The sequence below is a fragment of the Lepidochelys kempii genome, chromosome 2 (genome assembly GCF_965140265.1).
Source record: "Lepidochelys kempii isolate rLepKem1 chromosome 2, rLepKem1.hap2, whole genome shotgun sequence".
In the NCBI taxonomy this organism is placed as follows: Eukaryota; Metazoa; Chordata; order Testudines; family Cheloniidae; genus Lepidochelys; species Lepidochelys kempii.
This window is the reverse complement of record NC_133257.1, coordinates 149,009,180-149,024,204: the sequence shown is the minus strand read 5'-3', so window position 1 is coordinate 149,024,204 and position 15,025 is coordinate 149,009,180. Positions and strand designations below refer to the sequence as shown.

Here is a 15,025-nt window from a genome sequence, read left to right as displayed (position 1 = left end):
AGAGAAAATGCTAAGCCATTAAAGTTAATTGGAAAACATTGGAACAACTTGAAACTGAAAAGAACCCCTCAGCCTGGGAAACTTGCCCAGCTCTGTGTAACCATGAATTACCATGGAATGTGTGTGCGAGGAAAAGGAGAAAAAAAAAAAAAGAGAACCCTGCAAACCCTATTAAAAGAGAGGGCACTTGATGTGAAGGCTATCCAGAAACTGAGCGCCAACATTTAAGCTAGCTGCTGTCCATGAAATACTGGATCCTCTCCTGTGCTGTCGGGGAATGGCTTCACTGGCACTTTTGCTGCACAATGAGGTAGTACCCTCCATGTGGCATGATTTGATACAAAAACAGAATGGCACGCTCCATGGAGCTGTATGGAGGGTGCCATCTTATAGAGGAAAAACTGCATCCTCCTCACAGTGTGACCTCGCAGGATCCGTATGTGCTTGGCCACACTGGCAGGGATGGAATACCTGCATGTCAAATATTAGGATTGCACCACTGATCCCCTCTAGGTCAGAGGGCACACTGGGAAACTGTTCAGAGACAATATGTAACTTGTATTAGAAACAGGAACTGAGGTATTATGTAAAGCCTGAGATTGCACCTTTATTTTCTGTATAACTTGTATGTGTTTGCTTTTCCTTACCATTTTATCTTTGATTCTGTGATTTTTCTGTTAAATAAACTTTTTGTTTACTTTTAACTCAAGCTGGTCTCTGTTGTGCAAACTGTGTGGATTGTGTGTGCATGCCAAAGTGAACTGATAGTTGAAGGCAGGTTTCACATCTTTGAGGATGAACCAAAGGGAAAAAGTCTGAGTATCTGGTAGTTAAGAATGCAGAGACAGGTTTGGGGGGGGGACTCGGGACCAGAAGGGATTGTTGAGGTCACCCTGAAAGAAGTAACTATGGTGGTGGAAGCCATGGTGGAACCATTATGCTTGTAGGCTGGCTACTGGTGTCAGAATGGTGAACCACAGCAGCTTAGCATTAAGACATCCAATGTTAGAAGGCAGGTGGTAACAGAACCCTCTGTTCTGGGTGATCCCCAAAATGTTATAGTGGCACAGTTGTTACAGGGCTTGCACCACAATGTCAGTGAACGGAGGTTTGCACATGAAACACTTGTGGTAACAGACCCTAATGGATCCTAAAGTAAGGAAGCAAAGTACAAGCTTACAGTTTATTTCATAGAATATTAGGGTTGGAAGAGACCTCAGGAGGTCATCTAGTCCAATCCCCTGCTCAAAGCAGGACCAACACCAACTAAATCATCCCAGCCAAGGTTTTGTCAAGCTGGGCCTTAAAAACCTCTAAGGATGGAGATTCCAACACCTAGATGGAGATTCCAACACCAAGTCTATCAACACCATGGAGATTCCAACACCTAGTAACCCATTCCTGTGTGTCACCAACCTCCTAGTGAAATAATGTTTCCTAATATCCAACCTAGATCTCCCCCACTGCAACTTGAGACCATTGCTTCTTGTTCTGTCATCTGCCACCACTGAGAAAAATCTAGCTCCATCCTCTTTGAAACCCGTCTTCAGGTAGTTGAAGGTTACTATCAAATCCCGCCTCACTCTTCTCTTCTGCAGACTAGATAACCCCAGTTCCCTCAGCCTCTCCTTGTAAGACATGTGCCCCAGCCCTGTAATAATTTTTGTTGCCCTCCACTGGACTCTCTCCAATTTGTCCACGTCCCTTCTGTAGTGGGGGGACCAAAACTGGATGCAGTACTCCATGTGTGGAATAAAGGGGAATAATCACTTCCCTCAACAAAAATGGCTGCTTGAACACCTTTTAGGAGCAGTGGGCACTGTCTAGGGTTCTCTGCTTAGAATTCCACTCTGGATCCCTTGTTTTGGCCCTTTGACTTCGATTCCTGTCACTAGTTTCTTAGTTTTTGTCCCTTAAACTCAGCTGTGGCCTGGGCTTTGTGGTTCCCTCCTTCTCCCACCTCAATTGAGGGAGTGGCCTTTAGTTTTTGGCAGGCCTAGGCCCACCCATCCTAGTTTTCACTTTCCAGTTTTCACAACAAATGAGGCAAACATTTGGCAGACAATAGCTTCTTTCTCTATACTCCTGCAGAGCGCCATCCATCCATCTTGTGCACTGAATGAGGCAGGGGTACTGTGAGGAAAAATAGTGTGTAATCATTTAAAGACCGTATTAGAAGGCATACGGACAAGGATATTTTGCGTACTTGACTTCACAACTGTAACACACTTTTAATGTATTTTTTATATAATTTGATGCTTTAAAAAAGCAAACTGAAAACTGCAAATTCTATCAAGTGACTCCTATTACTGACTCCTTCATATGTTACCAAGAGTGTCGGAACTTTTAAATCCACGCCACAGTGCTCTAAGCATTGCAGACCCCTTTGAGTGCCTTGTGGAGAAAACAGGCACCTTTGTAATTTTGTCTGAATACATTTTTCTCTTACTACTTGTCTGCTGTTTTTAAGGCAGTTTTCTGAACAATACATAGCAAACGACTACAGACCTGTCACAGTATGTAGAGCAGCTAAGAGGAGTAGCTAGTACAAGGAAACAGGCATGTGTAATTCCATGGACAAGTTAGTGGTAGAAAGGTGAGGGATTTGTCATTTGAGTAAAAATCTACAGAATCATAATTTCAGTGGCATTACCTTCTGCAGTGTTCAGTGTACTTACTGCCACCAAACTCCTGGCTCCGAGCTCCAAGTCCTCCAGTTGCTGGAAATCTTCTAATCGGAAATAGGTTGTTTGGTATAATTTAAAAGCCCTTTCTTCTAGGAACATAATGGTACCAAACTTGACAAATCTAGAACAATTATGTAGATATATATTCAAGAAAATATTTAAAAATCAACTTACTGATTTTTATTTAAGCAATATGTTGCTTAAATAAAAAAAAAAATCTTTGGTAATCCTAGGGAAGGTAGCTTTGACATGTAGGACTGAAAATATTTATTCATCAGTTGTTGCCATCATCATCATCTCCGTTTAGGACACCACTGCTCCTTGTCCATGCTACACTCGTACATCTCTGTACAAGGCAGATTGCTGGCCAAACATTTGCAGGGCGGTGAGAATCTGGTCTTGCAAATGAGCATTTGATTATCTGCATGATTGATTTGGGACACATGGTATTTCATACATAACTGGTGTGATCCAAGACCAATCCATGCCTGATAGTCAAGGGTAGTTTTGGATGATATTCCACTGCTTGATAATTTGCCCTCTTGTTAGCAGGTATACTTATTCACTGTGGCAATTTTTCTCCATTTGTGGTTTTCTTGGAAAACACCCACCAGCAGCTTTGCAGAGAGTGTAGTGTTTGTCTTTAAACAGTAAACTTGGCATATGAATGCCTGCAGTGCATTTCTGACCTCATCAGTGACTGTCTCAGCCATTCTGAGTACCTTCAAAGCAGGAGAGAGTCTTTGGAGGTAGATTCAAATGCCTTCCAGTAAGATAATTTTGTTTTTCCAAACTAAATGGAAGAAATTGCACCTTTTTTTTTTCTTCTGAGTCAGTTTAGTTAAATTAATATAATCCTCCTGTGTGGATGCTCTTAAGATCATTTAGGAGTGACCATACAATGGGCTCATACCAGTTTAACTAAATTGACATACACAGTTTTAACAAAATGTTTTTCTATAAACCCAGGTTTCAGAGTAGCAGCCATGTTAGTCTGTATTCGCAAAAAGAAAAGGAGTACTTGTGGCACCGTAGAGACTAACAGATTTATTTGAGCATAAGCTTTCGTGAGCTACAGCTCACTTCATCGGATGTATTCAGTGGAAAATACAGTGGGGAGATTTATATACATAGAGAACATGAAACAATGGGTGTTACCTTACACACTGTAACAAGAGAGTGATCACTGAAGGTGAGTTGTTACCAGCGGGGGGGGGGGGGGGGGGGGGAACCTTTTGTAATGATGATCAACGTGGGCCATTTCCAGCAGTTGACAAGAACGTCTGAGGAACAGTGCGGGGTGGAGGTGGGGAATAAACATGGGGAAATAGTTTTACTTTGTGTAATGACCCATCCACTCCCAGTTGCTATTCAAGCCTAAGTTAGTTGTGTCCAGTTTGCAAATTAATTCCAATTCAGCAGTCTCTCATTGGAGTCTGGTTTTGAAGTTTTTTTTGTTGAAGAATTGCAACTTTTAGGTCTGTAATCGAGTGACCAAAGAGATTGAAGTGTTCTCCAACTGGTTTTTGAATGTTATAATTCTTGACATCTGATTTGTGTCCATTTATTCTTTTACGTAGGGACTGTCCAGTTTGACCAATGTACATGGCAGAGGGGCATTGCTGGCACATGATGGCATATATCACATTGTAGATGTGCAGGTGAACGAGCCTCTGATAGTGTTGCTGGTGTGATTAGGCCCTATGATGGTGTCCCCTGAATAGATATGTGGACACAGTTGGCAATGGGCTTTGTTGCAAGGATAGATTCCTGGGTTAGTGGTTCTGTTGTGTGGTTGCTGGTGAGTACTTGCTTCAGGTTGGAGGGCTGTCTGTAAGCAAGGACTGGCCTGTCTCCCTAGAGCCGTGAGAATGATGGGTCGTCCTTCAGGATAGGTTGTAGATCCTTGATGATGCGTTGGAGAGGTTTTAGTTGGGGGCTGTAGGTGATGGCTAGTGGTGTTCTGTTAGTTTCTTTGTTGAGCCTATCGTGTAGTAGGTGACTTCTGGGTACTGTTCTGGCTCTGTCAATCTGTTTCTTCATTTCAGCAGGTGGGTATTGTAGTTGTAAGAACGCTTGATAGAGATCTTGTAGGTGTTTGTTTCTGTCTGAGGGGTTGGAGCAAATGCGGTTGTATCATAGAGCTTGGCTGTAGACAGTGGATCATGTGATGTGGTCTGGATGAAAGCTGGAGGCATGTAGGTAAGTATAGCGGTCAGTAGGTTTCCGGTATAGGGTGGTGTTTATGTGACCATCGCTTATGAGCACTGTAGTGTCCAGGAAGTGGATCTCCAGGCTGAGGTTGATGGTGGGATGGAAATTGTTGAAATCATGGTAGAATTCCTCATGGGCTTCTTTTCCATGGGTCCAGATGATGAAGATGTCATCAGTGTAGCGCAAATAGAGTAGGGGCATTAGGGGACCGGAGCTGAGGAAGTGTTGTTCTAATTTTTGTTATAAACTGGGGACAGATCAAGGTCTTTCTCCTCCTCTGTTACTCCCAAGTGGAGTATTGGTTGATCACAGGATGACTGTGAGCCACCAATGTGATATGGCCGTGAAAAAAGCTAATGCGCTCTTGGGATGCATCAGGCGAGGTATTTCCCATAGAGATAAGGAGCTGTTCATACCATTATACAAGGCACTGGTGAGACATCATCTGTAATATTGTGTGCAGTTCTGGTCTCCCATGTTTAAGAAAGATGAATTGAAACGGGAACAGGTACAGAGAAGGGCTACTAGGATGATCCGAGGAATGGAAAACCTGTCTTATGAAAGGAGACTCAAGGAGCTTGGCTTGTTTAGTCTAACCAAAAGAAGGCTGAAAGGAGATATGATTGCTCTCTATAAATATATCAGAGGCATAAATACCATGTAGGGAAAGGTTTCAGAGTAACAGCCGTGTTAGTCTGTATTTGCAAAAAGAAAAGGAGTACTTGTGGCACCTTAGAGAGTAACCAATTTATTTGAGCATAAGCTTTCGTGAGCTACAGCTCACTTCATCGGATATATACTGTGGAAAATACAGAAGATGTTCTTATACATACAAACCATGAAAAAATGGGTGTTTACCAGTACAAAAGGTTTTCTCTCCCCCCCACCCCATTCTCCTGCTGGTAATAGCTTATCTAAAGTGATCACTCTCCTTACAACGTGTATGATAATCAAGCTGGGCCATTTCCAGCACAAATCCAGGGTTTAATAGGAAGGAAAAGAATTATTTAAACTGAGTACCAATGCGGAAACAAGAACAAATGGATATAAACTGGCCATCAGGAAGTTTAGACTTGAAATTAGACAAAGGTTTATAACCATCAGAGGAGTGAAGTTTTGGAACAGACTTCCAAGGGAAGCAGTGGGGGGAAAAGACATATCTGGCTTCAAGACTAATCGTGATAAGTTTATGGAAGGGATGATATGATGGGATAGCCTAATTTTGGCAATTAATTGATCTTTGACTATTAGCAGTAGATATGCCCAATGGCCTGTGATGGGATGTTAGATGGGGTGGGATCTGAGTTCCTACAGAGAATTCTTTCCTGCGTGTCTGGCTAGTGAGTCTTGTCCACATGCTCAGGGTTTAGCTGATCGCCATATTTGGGGTTGGGAAGGAATTTTCCTCCAGGGCAGATTGTCAGAAGCCCTGGGGGTTTTTCACTTTCCTCTGCGGCGTGAGGCACGAGTCGCTTGCTGGCGGATTCTCTGCATCTTGAAATCTATAAACCATGATTTGAGGACTTCAGTAGCTTAGACATAGGTTAGGAGTTTTTTACAGGAGTGGGTGGGTGAGATTCTGTGGCCTGTGTTGTGCAGGAGGTCAGACTAGATGATCATAATGGTCTCTTCTGACCTTAAAGTCTGTGATGCTATGTGAGGTATCAGGGGAAAGGTTATGATCTGCTGAAACCCACTGTTCCATCTAATATATGTTGTTTATGCATATGAAGTTATGAGAATTGTGTTGTATGATGGTCACTAAAATGTGTTGTGGGTTTGGGAAGAGCCCAGATACTAGCTTCCCAAAGACAGTAACCAGGGGGATAACCAATGCCCGGGCTGGTGTTGAACAACTGTCAAAAGCCATTGTCCAACAAGGGAGCTACAATGCAGTGACTCACTTGCCCAACGCCACACCAGGGGAATTGCTCAACCTTGCAATGCACACCAGATATCCCTGGACTTCTCTTCTCCAAGCACATGGACTAAGGGTATAAAACAGAACACAATGGCCCCATGCTTTGCCTTTTCTCTTCTGCCTACCTACGCTGCAAGCAACAAGGACGCTCAGAAGACTGAAGACTCCAACAGAGGAGACTGGTCCAAGTTTAAGAGACAAACCTGTATATTAAGGACTGTAAGATCCAGTGGGGTGAGAACATTGCTTGATCTAAATACTTTCTAGTGTGATAAGGGTTAAGGTTCAGACTGCATGCTTATATTTTCTTTTCTTTTCTTTTGGTAGCCACTCTGACTTTTTGCGTATCACTTGTAATCACGTAAAAACTGTCTTTTGTAATCAGTAAACTTGTTTTACTGTTTATCTTTACCAGTGAGTTTGCCTGAAGTGCTTGGTAAATCTGCTCAGGTTTACAAATGCTGGTATATATCTACTTTCCATTGATGAAGTGGTGAACCAATTAATAAACTTGCATTACTCAAGAAAGGGACTTGAACAGCGCAAGACGGTATAATCTGAGGTACAAGGCTGGGAGCTTGGGGGATTTCTCTGGTGCTTTTCTCTGTGTGATTTCATGAGTGGTTCATGCAATCTAGCTGGGTGTGGGGCTCCACATGCTGTTGTGCTGAGAGATAACAGTGCCTGGAGGGGTTCGCTGCTTGTCACTAGCAAAGCATTGTGAGAGAGAGCCCTGGCTGGAGAGTTAAGGTGGCACAGTTGTGCCACAGTCCCAGGCTGCACCCTGGGGATCCCATCACAATGTACTTTTAGTGTAACTTTGTGTGTAATATATAATATATTTTTCATATAATAACAAAAGTATATTTTTTTATTTTTCAAATGATTGACCCTTTTTGTCTCAAAATTTATTTAAGGAAAAAAATAGTTAAGAATTCACCCTTACGCATGGAAATTTTTTTTTTTAACTAACATTCTTTTTAAGTTTCAGAGTGGTAGCTGTGTTAGTCTGGATCAGCAAAAACAACTGAGACCTTGTTCTTTTTAAGTGTTTCTTAAAATAGTAAACTTTTTTCCCATCAATCTAGATTACATATTAAAATAACAAAATTGTTTGGGTTTTGCAGATTGCCTTCATGACCTTGACTTTGTTCCCCATCCGACTCTTTTTTGCTGCTTTTATGATGTTACTGGCCTGGCCTTTTGCATTCATTGCTTCAATGGGATCTGCTGAGAGAGAACTGGAAAGGCCTCTCTCCTGGTGGCGAAAGTGAGTCAATGCATTCGTTGATTTGGTAAAGCATACACTGCGGTACAATAAATAGATAACCATTATATAACTTAGCAGCTTCAAGGAGAGAAGTCCTGGAATAACCTGACAGTACTAGACAGTTTTCTTTTTAATATGGGAAAGGCAAATCTGTGGCAAGTGTAAAATCTATCATTTTTGAGAAGTTAAAAAAATGAGAAGTTAAAAATATGTGAATTGACGAATACATATCTGCATTATCAGTTGGCCCTTAGATTGCAGAGAAAGAGGGGGATTTAACTTGGTTTTGTGAAGCACAATTTTTGCAGTGTCATTTTAATATTCTTTAACTTGCATTATTTCTATAAATATCTATTTCTCCTTACTGCAAAGAAGGTTTTCTGGAAAGGTTAAGAAACCACCAACAGTTATGTAATTTTTAAATTAAGGTCTCTGCTAAAGTCAAGATGACATTTTATAGAAAATATTCTTAATAATCTTAAAGGTCTGTACCCAGTGATGGTTTTCTTAGTGGTCAAAATCAGTTAGTGTTCATTGCTTCAAAATTGGGGATTTCTGTGTAAGAAAGATGCCTAAAATACTCAGGAATTAAATAAAATATAACTGAACTAGATGCTGTTGGTTTGAAAATGGCTTACACATGTTCAGAAAATGAGAACAAAATAACTTTAATAAATGTTTCTGGTTCAATAAAACAGAATACTTAGGTTTGGAAGGATTAGATTTTTATTGATAAATGTCAGTAAACATCAATTTCACCATATACATACAAATCAATAAAAACATTTCCATTGATTATCAAAATTTTCATGTAAGCTAAGTAAGAAAAGGCTTGGTACAAATGGAATAGCAAATGAACAGTAAAAACAGATATAATGTATTGTTTTAAGTATATTTGCTTTGTATATCTTGATGTGATATTGAAAATGTGTTTTAACTGTTTAAAGCTTTAATTTCTTGAATATACACAACACATTGATTTAAAAACAATGTTTGTAACACTTTTACATTACTGAAGTAATGTAACCATTATCTAAATTGTTTACAGAGTAGTGGACTTTTTGCTGAAAGCAATCATGAGAACAATGTGGTTTGCTGGAGGATTCCATTGGATAAATGTAAAGGGCAGACAGGCTTTACCAGCAGAAGCAGCAATATTAACTCTGGCTCCACATTCCTCATACTTCGATGCCATTCCTGTGACCATGACTATGGCTTCCATTGTGATGAAGGCAGAAAGCAAAGATATTCCTGTATGGGGAAGTAAGTTCAGTTAGTCAAAATTTTATTTTCCAAGTAAGATTAAAAATAAAGTCCTAGAAATGTCATGACTGCATATTAAATTTGGCAGATCGGGGATGGACCGTAAGCAAAGCAACAAAGTTGTTAGAACAAGTGAGGAAGTAAAATTTTACAGGGTTGTTTTGATTATTAAATGAGTTAACTGAAAAATATGACATGGTTGTTTCAAAAGGTAAATGACTGTAGGAAGCAAAACCAAATATTCCACAGAATCCAGAGGTAAGTCATGAATTCAAGTTTTTCAGAACACAACATCCAGAGGGCAGAGTGTGGACTGTAAGAGCAGGGAGAGAGACAACTGTTTAAAGTTCTGGTATGTAGGGACACTGTAGAACAAGTCCACCCAGAATTTCTTTCCTTTGATTTTTCCACTTGAGGAAGCTGGTCTCGTGAAAGGAAGAGACCTAGGTGGAATGGAGGGACATATTTCTTCTGACTGAGATAGGGGAGGCTGATTGTCCCTCCTGCACCAAGCACGTGGCTCTAGGCAATGGTGCTACAGATCTGAGAGAGAGGCAGACTGGGGTGGTTTGGAGTTTGGTCACTAGAAACATAGATGGCTCAGAGATACCAGTTCTTCAGCTATCTTGCAAACAGCTAAACAAACTTCTAGTCAGTGTGGGACGAAGCCTGTGGTTGTGGTACATATTGATGACATAAGGAGGTATAGGAGAGAGGTTGTGGAAGCTGAATTCAGATTGTTAGGAAGGTCACTGGTTGGAAGCATTTCAGAGAAAAGCTACTAGTTTCATGCACGGGGTCAGCTAGACAGAGCTCAGCATCTCAGTATATGGATATAAAGACCTATAAAAAGAGAGTGGGTTTAAATTAGACCCTGGATGGGGTACACTTTGGGGTAGAGAGAGCCTAGATAGATGCGATGAATTCCACCTTAATCAAGAGGAACCAGACTATTGACACATATGAATAATAAAGTTTTTGGGACTTGGTTAAACTGGAAATTGGAGCAGAACTGACAAATGTTGAGCAATCAAGTCTGATGAAGACATCTGTTAGAGAAGTCAGTGATACAGATGTATCTCTATATCAAGTGAAGGATAGGCTAGAACTACAGCAGAACCGGAAACGTCAAGGTCACAGAGCCAAATTCTGTTAAATTAAGTCAGAATACTAAAGACTTTTGTAGAAGTAGACACATGGTTAAAAACAAAAACTACAAATTTCTGAATATAAGTGAATGAAGCCTAAAAGCAAAAAATAGTTCATCTGAAAGTAGAAGAGGATCTTGCTATAAGAGTGATTACTGAAATGTGGTGGAATGACAAAAATCGGTGGGATATTATGTCTGCCTAAATTCCACAAAGGAAGGCTAGATTGTGTAGAAGAAAGTACTTCTGTTTAAAAGATTACGTAGTGATCGAAGTTCCAAGGAGATGTGATCATGAAGTTGAATCTGTAGGGATACATAGAGTGAAGATAAAATTCAAATTTGACAGGTACAAAGTAATGCACACTGAGTAATTCAAATTATTTCCTCTATAAACTTCACTGGGTTCTAAATTAACTGTATTAACCTAAGGAAAAGACTTGGAGCAAAATCCTGCCCCTTTCGAAGTAAAAGGCTAAATTCCCATTGACTTCCCCAGAGCCAGGATTTAATCCGTGAGTGTTGTTATAGACAGGTCCACGAACACTTGTGCTCAATGTCCAGCAGCCGTCAAAAATCAGTCACGCTAGACTGTATAAGAAATTAGATGGAAAAATATGGAAAGCATTATATCATCATGTAAATCAATGGTACATTCTTATTTGGAATACTGCATTCAGTTCTTGTCACCCCCATCTTCACAAGAACAGATTTGGAGAGTGTCTGAACATGGACAATAAGACTGATTAGAAACATGGAAAAGAGAGAAAAGATTGGAACTGTTCATTTTAGAGAGGAGATGAACAGGTGGAGCATAATAAAAAAGGAGTTTGATCAGTAATGTAGTCACCTTTTATGGTAATGAAAGATTAAGGAATGTTCAGTGAAATTGAAAGGTAGCAAATTCAAAACTGGTAAAAAGAAATACAACATACTGTGGTCATTAAAGGGACCAAGAGCTTAACAGGATTCAAAAAAGGATTAGACATTTATATGAATAACAGCAAGTATTTAAAAAATAAATAAGAGCCTTGAATGGGATGTAAATCATTAAATTGCAGGGTATAAACCTACTTCTAACCTTTGGGTTTTAGGAGGAAACTTGCCCTGTAGAGCTGCTTCTTCTGAAGCAGTTGGTAATGCTCATTGTCGCATAGGATACTGGAGTAAATGGAACTACTGGTCTGATTCAGCATGGAAATTCCTGTGTTCCTATCTATATTCTGACTTTGGATATGCTTCATATTGGAGTTATGTTGTTTATGATCCACCAAAACTGGGTCCCTATATTTTTTGGATTGCAGAGTTGATTCTGAGAGAGTTTTTTTTTTTAATAATCTAGTACATTACTTTGAAACTAATGAACACGTTGAAAGGTTTAATTATTTGTATTTTGTCAGTGCTGTGACCTAGAAATAATTTAGTCTGAAATTTGTTTTTGGATTCTTAAGGCTTTGTAGTATGTGATTTTTAGCAGTGGTTTTATTGCAAACAAATTTCTAGAGTTACATCACAACTCTGCAGGGCAGTAAGAAGTTACATATGACTGTCTTAGGAAGGGTGGTCCCCAAATATCTCTGGCTCTGAGTAATTGAATTTTACATAATTGGTAACACCAAAAGCAAGTGGTTAACTGAAGAATTTCAATTTAAGTATTCAGTGTAGATCCCTACTCTTAGGAGGACTTGAACTTCTGACACTGATGGCCAGAATACTCTGGAAAGCAGTGTATGCTCTATGCAGAGCTGAATATTGTGAGATACAAAGAAATGTAGCTCCATTTCCATCTCATACCTTTAGACTAGTATGTGAGGTTTCTGCTCTCTGGCTCCTCAACCTTTTATCATTATGTCTGTTTCTAGGCTGGGCACATTACTGTAAAATAGGATGTAGAAGGCATTTTTGGAGAAAAGTAGATAAACAAGTTATCTTTCATAATTTTAATGTGCTGAAACTGAAAAAAAAAAATGTTTACCAGGGTGAAGTTTGAACATTTCACTTTCTAAATTGGAGATGATAATTTAAATACAATTTGAAAAATTAGTATATTTCTATGGTTTTTATTCCACTACATACAGTTATTATATATTCCGCACATTGTTTAGACAAGCATAATTTAACAGTTTCTACATATGCCAATGTGCTCCTTGCAGCTACAGGCTGCAATCTATGCCAGTGTGGCATTTCTGCAGCTACAGCATTGTGATATACATTCTTTGATGCATCCACAGTGGTAATTTCTGTACAGCTGTCAGGTATTGGCTACATTGACATAAGCTTGGGTATCCGTCCTCCATTGTGTTTGGTCCAACCCATATTCTCCAGTGGGATAGCTGCATTTGCTTGCCTCCAGATCATGACTTGAAAGTGAGCTCTTTGGGTGTAATAGCATGGTGCATCTCTAGTTGGGACAGAGCATCTGGTGATAGATACTTGGAGAAGAATATCACCCATGCTTTGTCACAGTTGTTCCTCATCAGGCAAATTGTACGTGTTACAACTCTTCTGCTGAAATGGGAAGGATGATCTACAGAATCAACCAACTTCCTTAAAGTCCCTGTTTCTCCATGAATATTGTCAAAGCCATTTTCTTGCTGTGCCAAGCAATATGGGAAACTGTATCACAGCCTGTCAGGACATGGAAGGAGAGTATTGTTCCTATGTCTGCTTCACGATATACAGGCAGAAGCTTCATTCAGATAGTATGCACAAGAATGTGCATAAAAAAAACCCAAATACAATTTGCTGCAAGGCATTTTGTCAGTGTGCTACTAACAGAAGAACGTCAGTGTCTTTTGCTGACACGATGACACAATCAGCATCTATATGCATACAGTGCAGTACAGTCCTGGTGTCTGCCTCTTCATGGTCAGCTTTGCAACTCACTTGTGTCCACAGGTGGGTTTGATGTACGGTCTTCTTTGAACCCTCCGGATATGAAAATTGTTTTGGTATGTGGAGCATTGGGTAGGAGTTTTTCAGAGATGAAAGAAGGCAGATCAGCTTTATTTTTCGGATGGGTCAAGTGGTCTGGTGAGCAGTTGAGTGGAACAAATCTGTCTTCAATCATTTTCCAAATTGTTCTAGAAGCTTTGGAGCACTTCTGTTGCATCATTCCGTTAATAGAATCCTGTGTGTACTTGTCAAAGGTATAGTCCTGCTGAAATGCTGTCCAGAATGATGAACTCACTCCACAAAAACGTTTGCAAGGTTTCCAATGATTGTACATTGAAGAGGTTTTCCTAGTGCCATTACATGTTTTTGGCTATCCATCACCAGAGAGGATGTACTATCAAGTGTTATCTCACAAGGAGAAGGATCTTTGGTTAACATGTCTATCATAACAGGCTTATTTCTAACTTCAGACACCTGTTTACCTCAGCAAGAGTAAATGGAACTAGCATTAGCTCAGGACACAATGTCCTTATAGGCAGTAACTATGCACTTAGTATCAGAAGATCAGCCTTTATTGTGACTACCTTGTCTTTGCTTTTCATTTCTTTTCCAGCTGCATAGAGGGAGGAAAATGTCAGAGCCCTTGTCCTTTTCATGGAATTTGGTTTGGGCACTTCCTTCCTTTGGTGTCATGAGCCTTTCCTGAACAAAGATATTAAGGGCATTTCTGCACTACGAAATTAGGTTGATTTTATAGAAGTTGATCTTTAGCAACTGATTTTATACAGTTGATCATGCATGTCCCCACTAAGCGCATTAGGTCATAGAATCATAGAATATCAGGGTTAGAAGGGACCTCAGGAGGTCATCTAGTCCAACCCCTGCTCAAAGGAGGACCTATCCCCAGTTTTTGCCCCAGATCCCTAAATGGCCCCCTCAAGGATTGAACTCACAATCCTGGGTTTAGCAGGCCAATGCTCCAACCATTGAGCTATCCCTCCCCCTCACTGAGCTATCCCTCCCCCTCCCCAGGTCAGCGGAGTGCATCCTCATTACCGTGACTAGTATCGACTCAAGGAGTGGTGCACTGTAGGTAGCTATCCCGCAGTCCCCGCTGCCCATTGGAATTCTGGGTTAAGCTCCCAATGCCTGAGGGGGCAAAAACATTGTCACAGGTGCTTTTGGGTACATGTGGTGAGTCTCCCCTCCTCCCTCTCTCGTTGAAAGCAATGGCAAAAAATCATTTTGCGCCTTTTTTCCTGGATTATCCGTGCAGACGCCATAGCACAGCTGTGCACTGCTTTTGTGAACATTGCAAACACTTGCGCATTATCCTGCAGTATGTGCAGAACCTAGCTAGGAGCCGCCGGCATGAGGAAGATTCAGAGGAGGACATGGACACAGACGTTCCTGAAAGCACGAGATGTGGCAGTTGGGATAGCATGGCGGCATGTTGATACAGTGGAACACAGATTTTGGGCCTGGCAAACAAGTACAGGCTGGTGGGAACCGCATAATGTTGCAGTTATGGGATGATTCCCAGTATCTGCAAAACTTTCGCATGCGTAAGGCCACTTTCATGGAACTTGTGAGTAGCTGTCCCCCACCCTGAAGCGCAGGAATACCAA

The 15,025-nt window shown here is 40.6% G+C and overlaps 1 protein-coding gene across 2 annotated transcripts in view; it reads left to right on the top strand.

The window, feature by feature from the left end:
- LPCAT1 (lysophosphatidylcholine acyltransferase 1) overlaps positions 1-15,025 on the top strand; it is a 178,638-nt gene that overhangs the window by 8,733 nt on the left and 154,880 nt on the right. For both annotated transcript variants that reach the window (XM_073332457.1, XM_073332458.1), the window contains exons 2-3: positions 7,950-8,092; positions 9,141-9,355. In XM_073332457.1, coding sequence (XP_073188558.1) covers positions 7,950-8,092; positions 9,141-9,355 — 358 coding nt within the window. The remainder of the gene's footprint in view (positions 1-7,949; positions 8,093-9,140; positions 9,356-15,025) is intronic.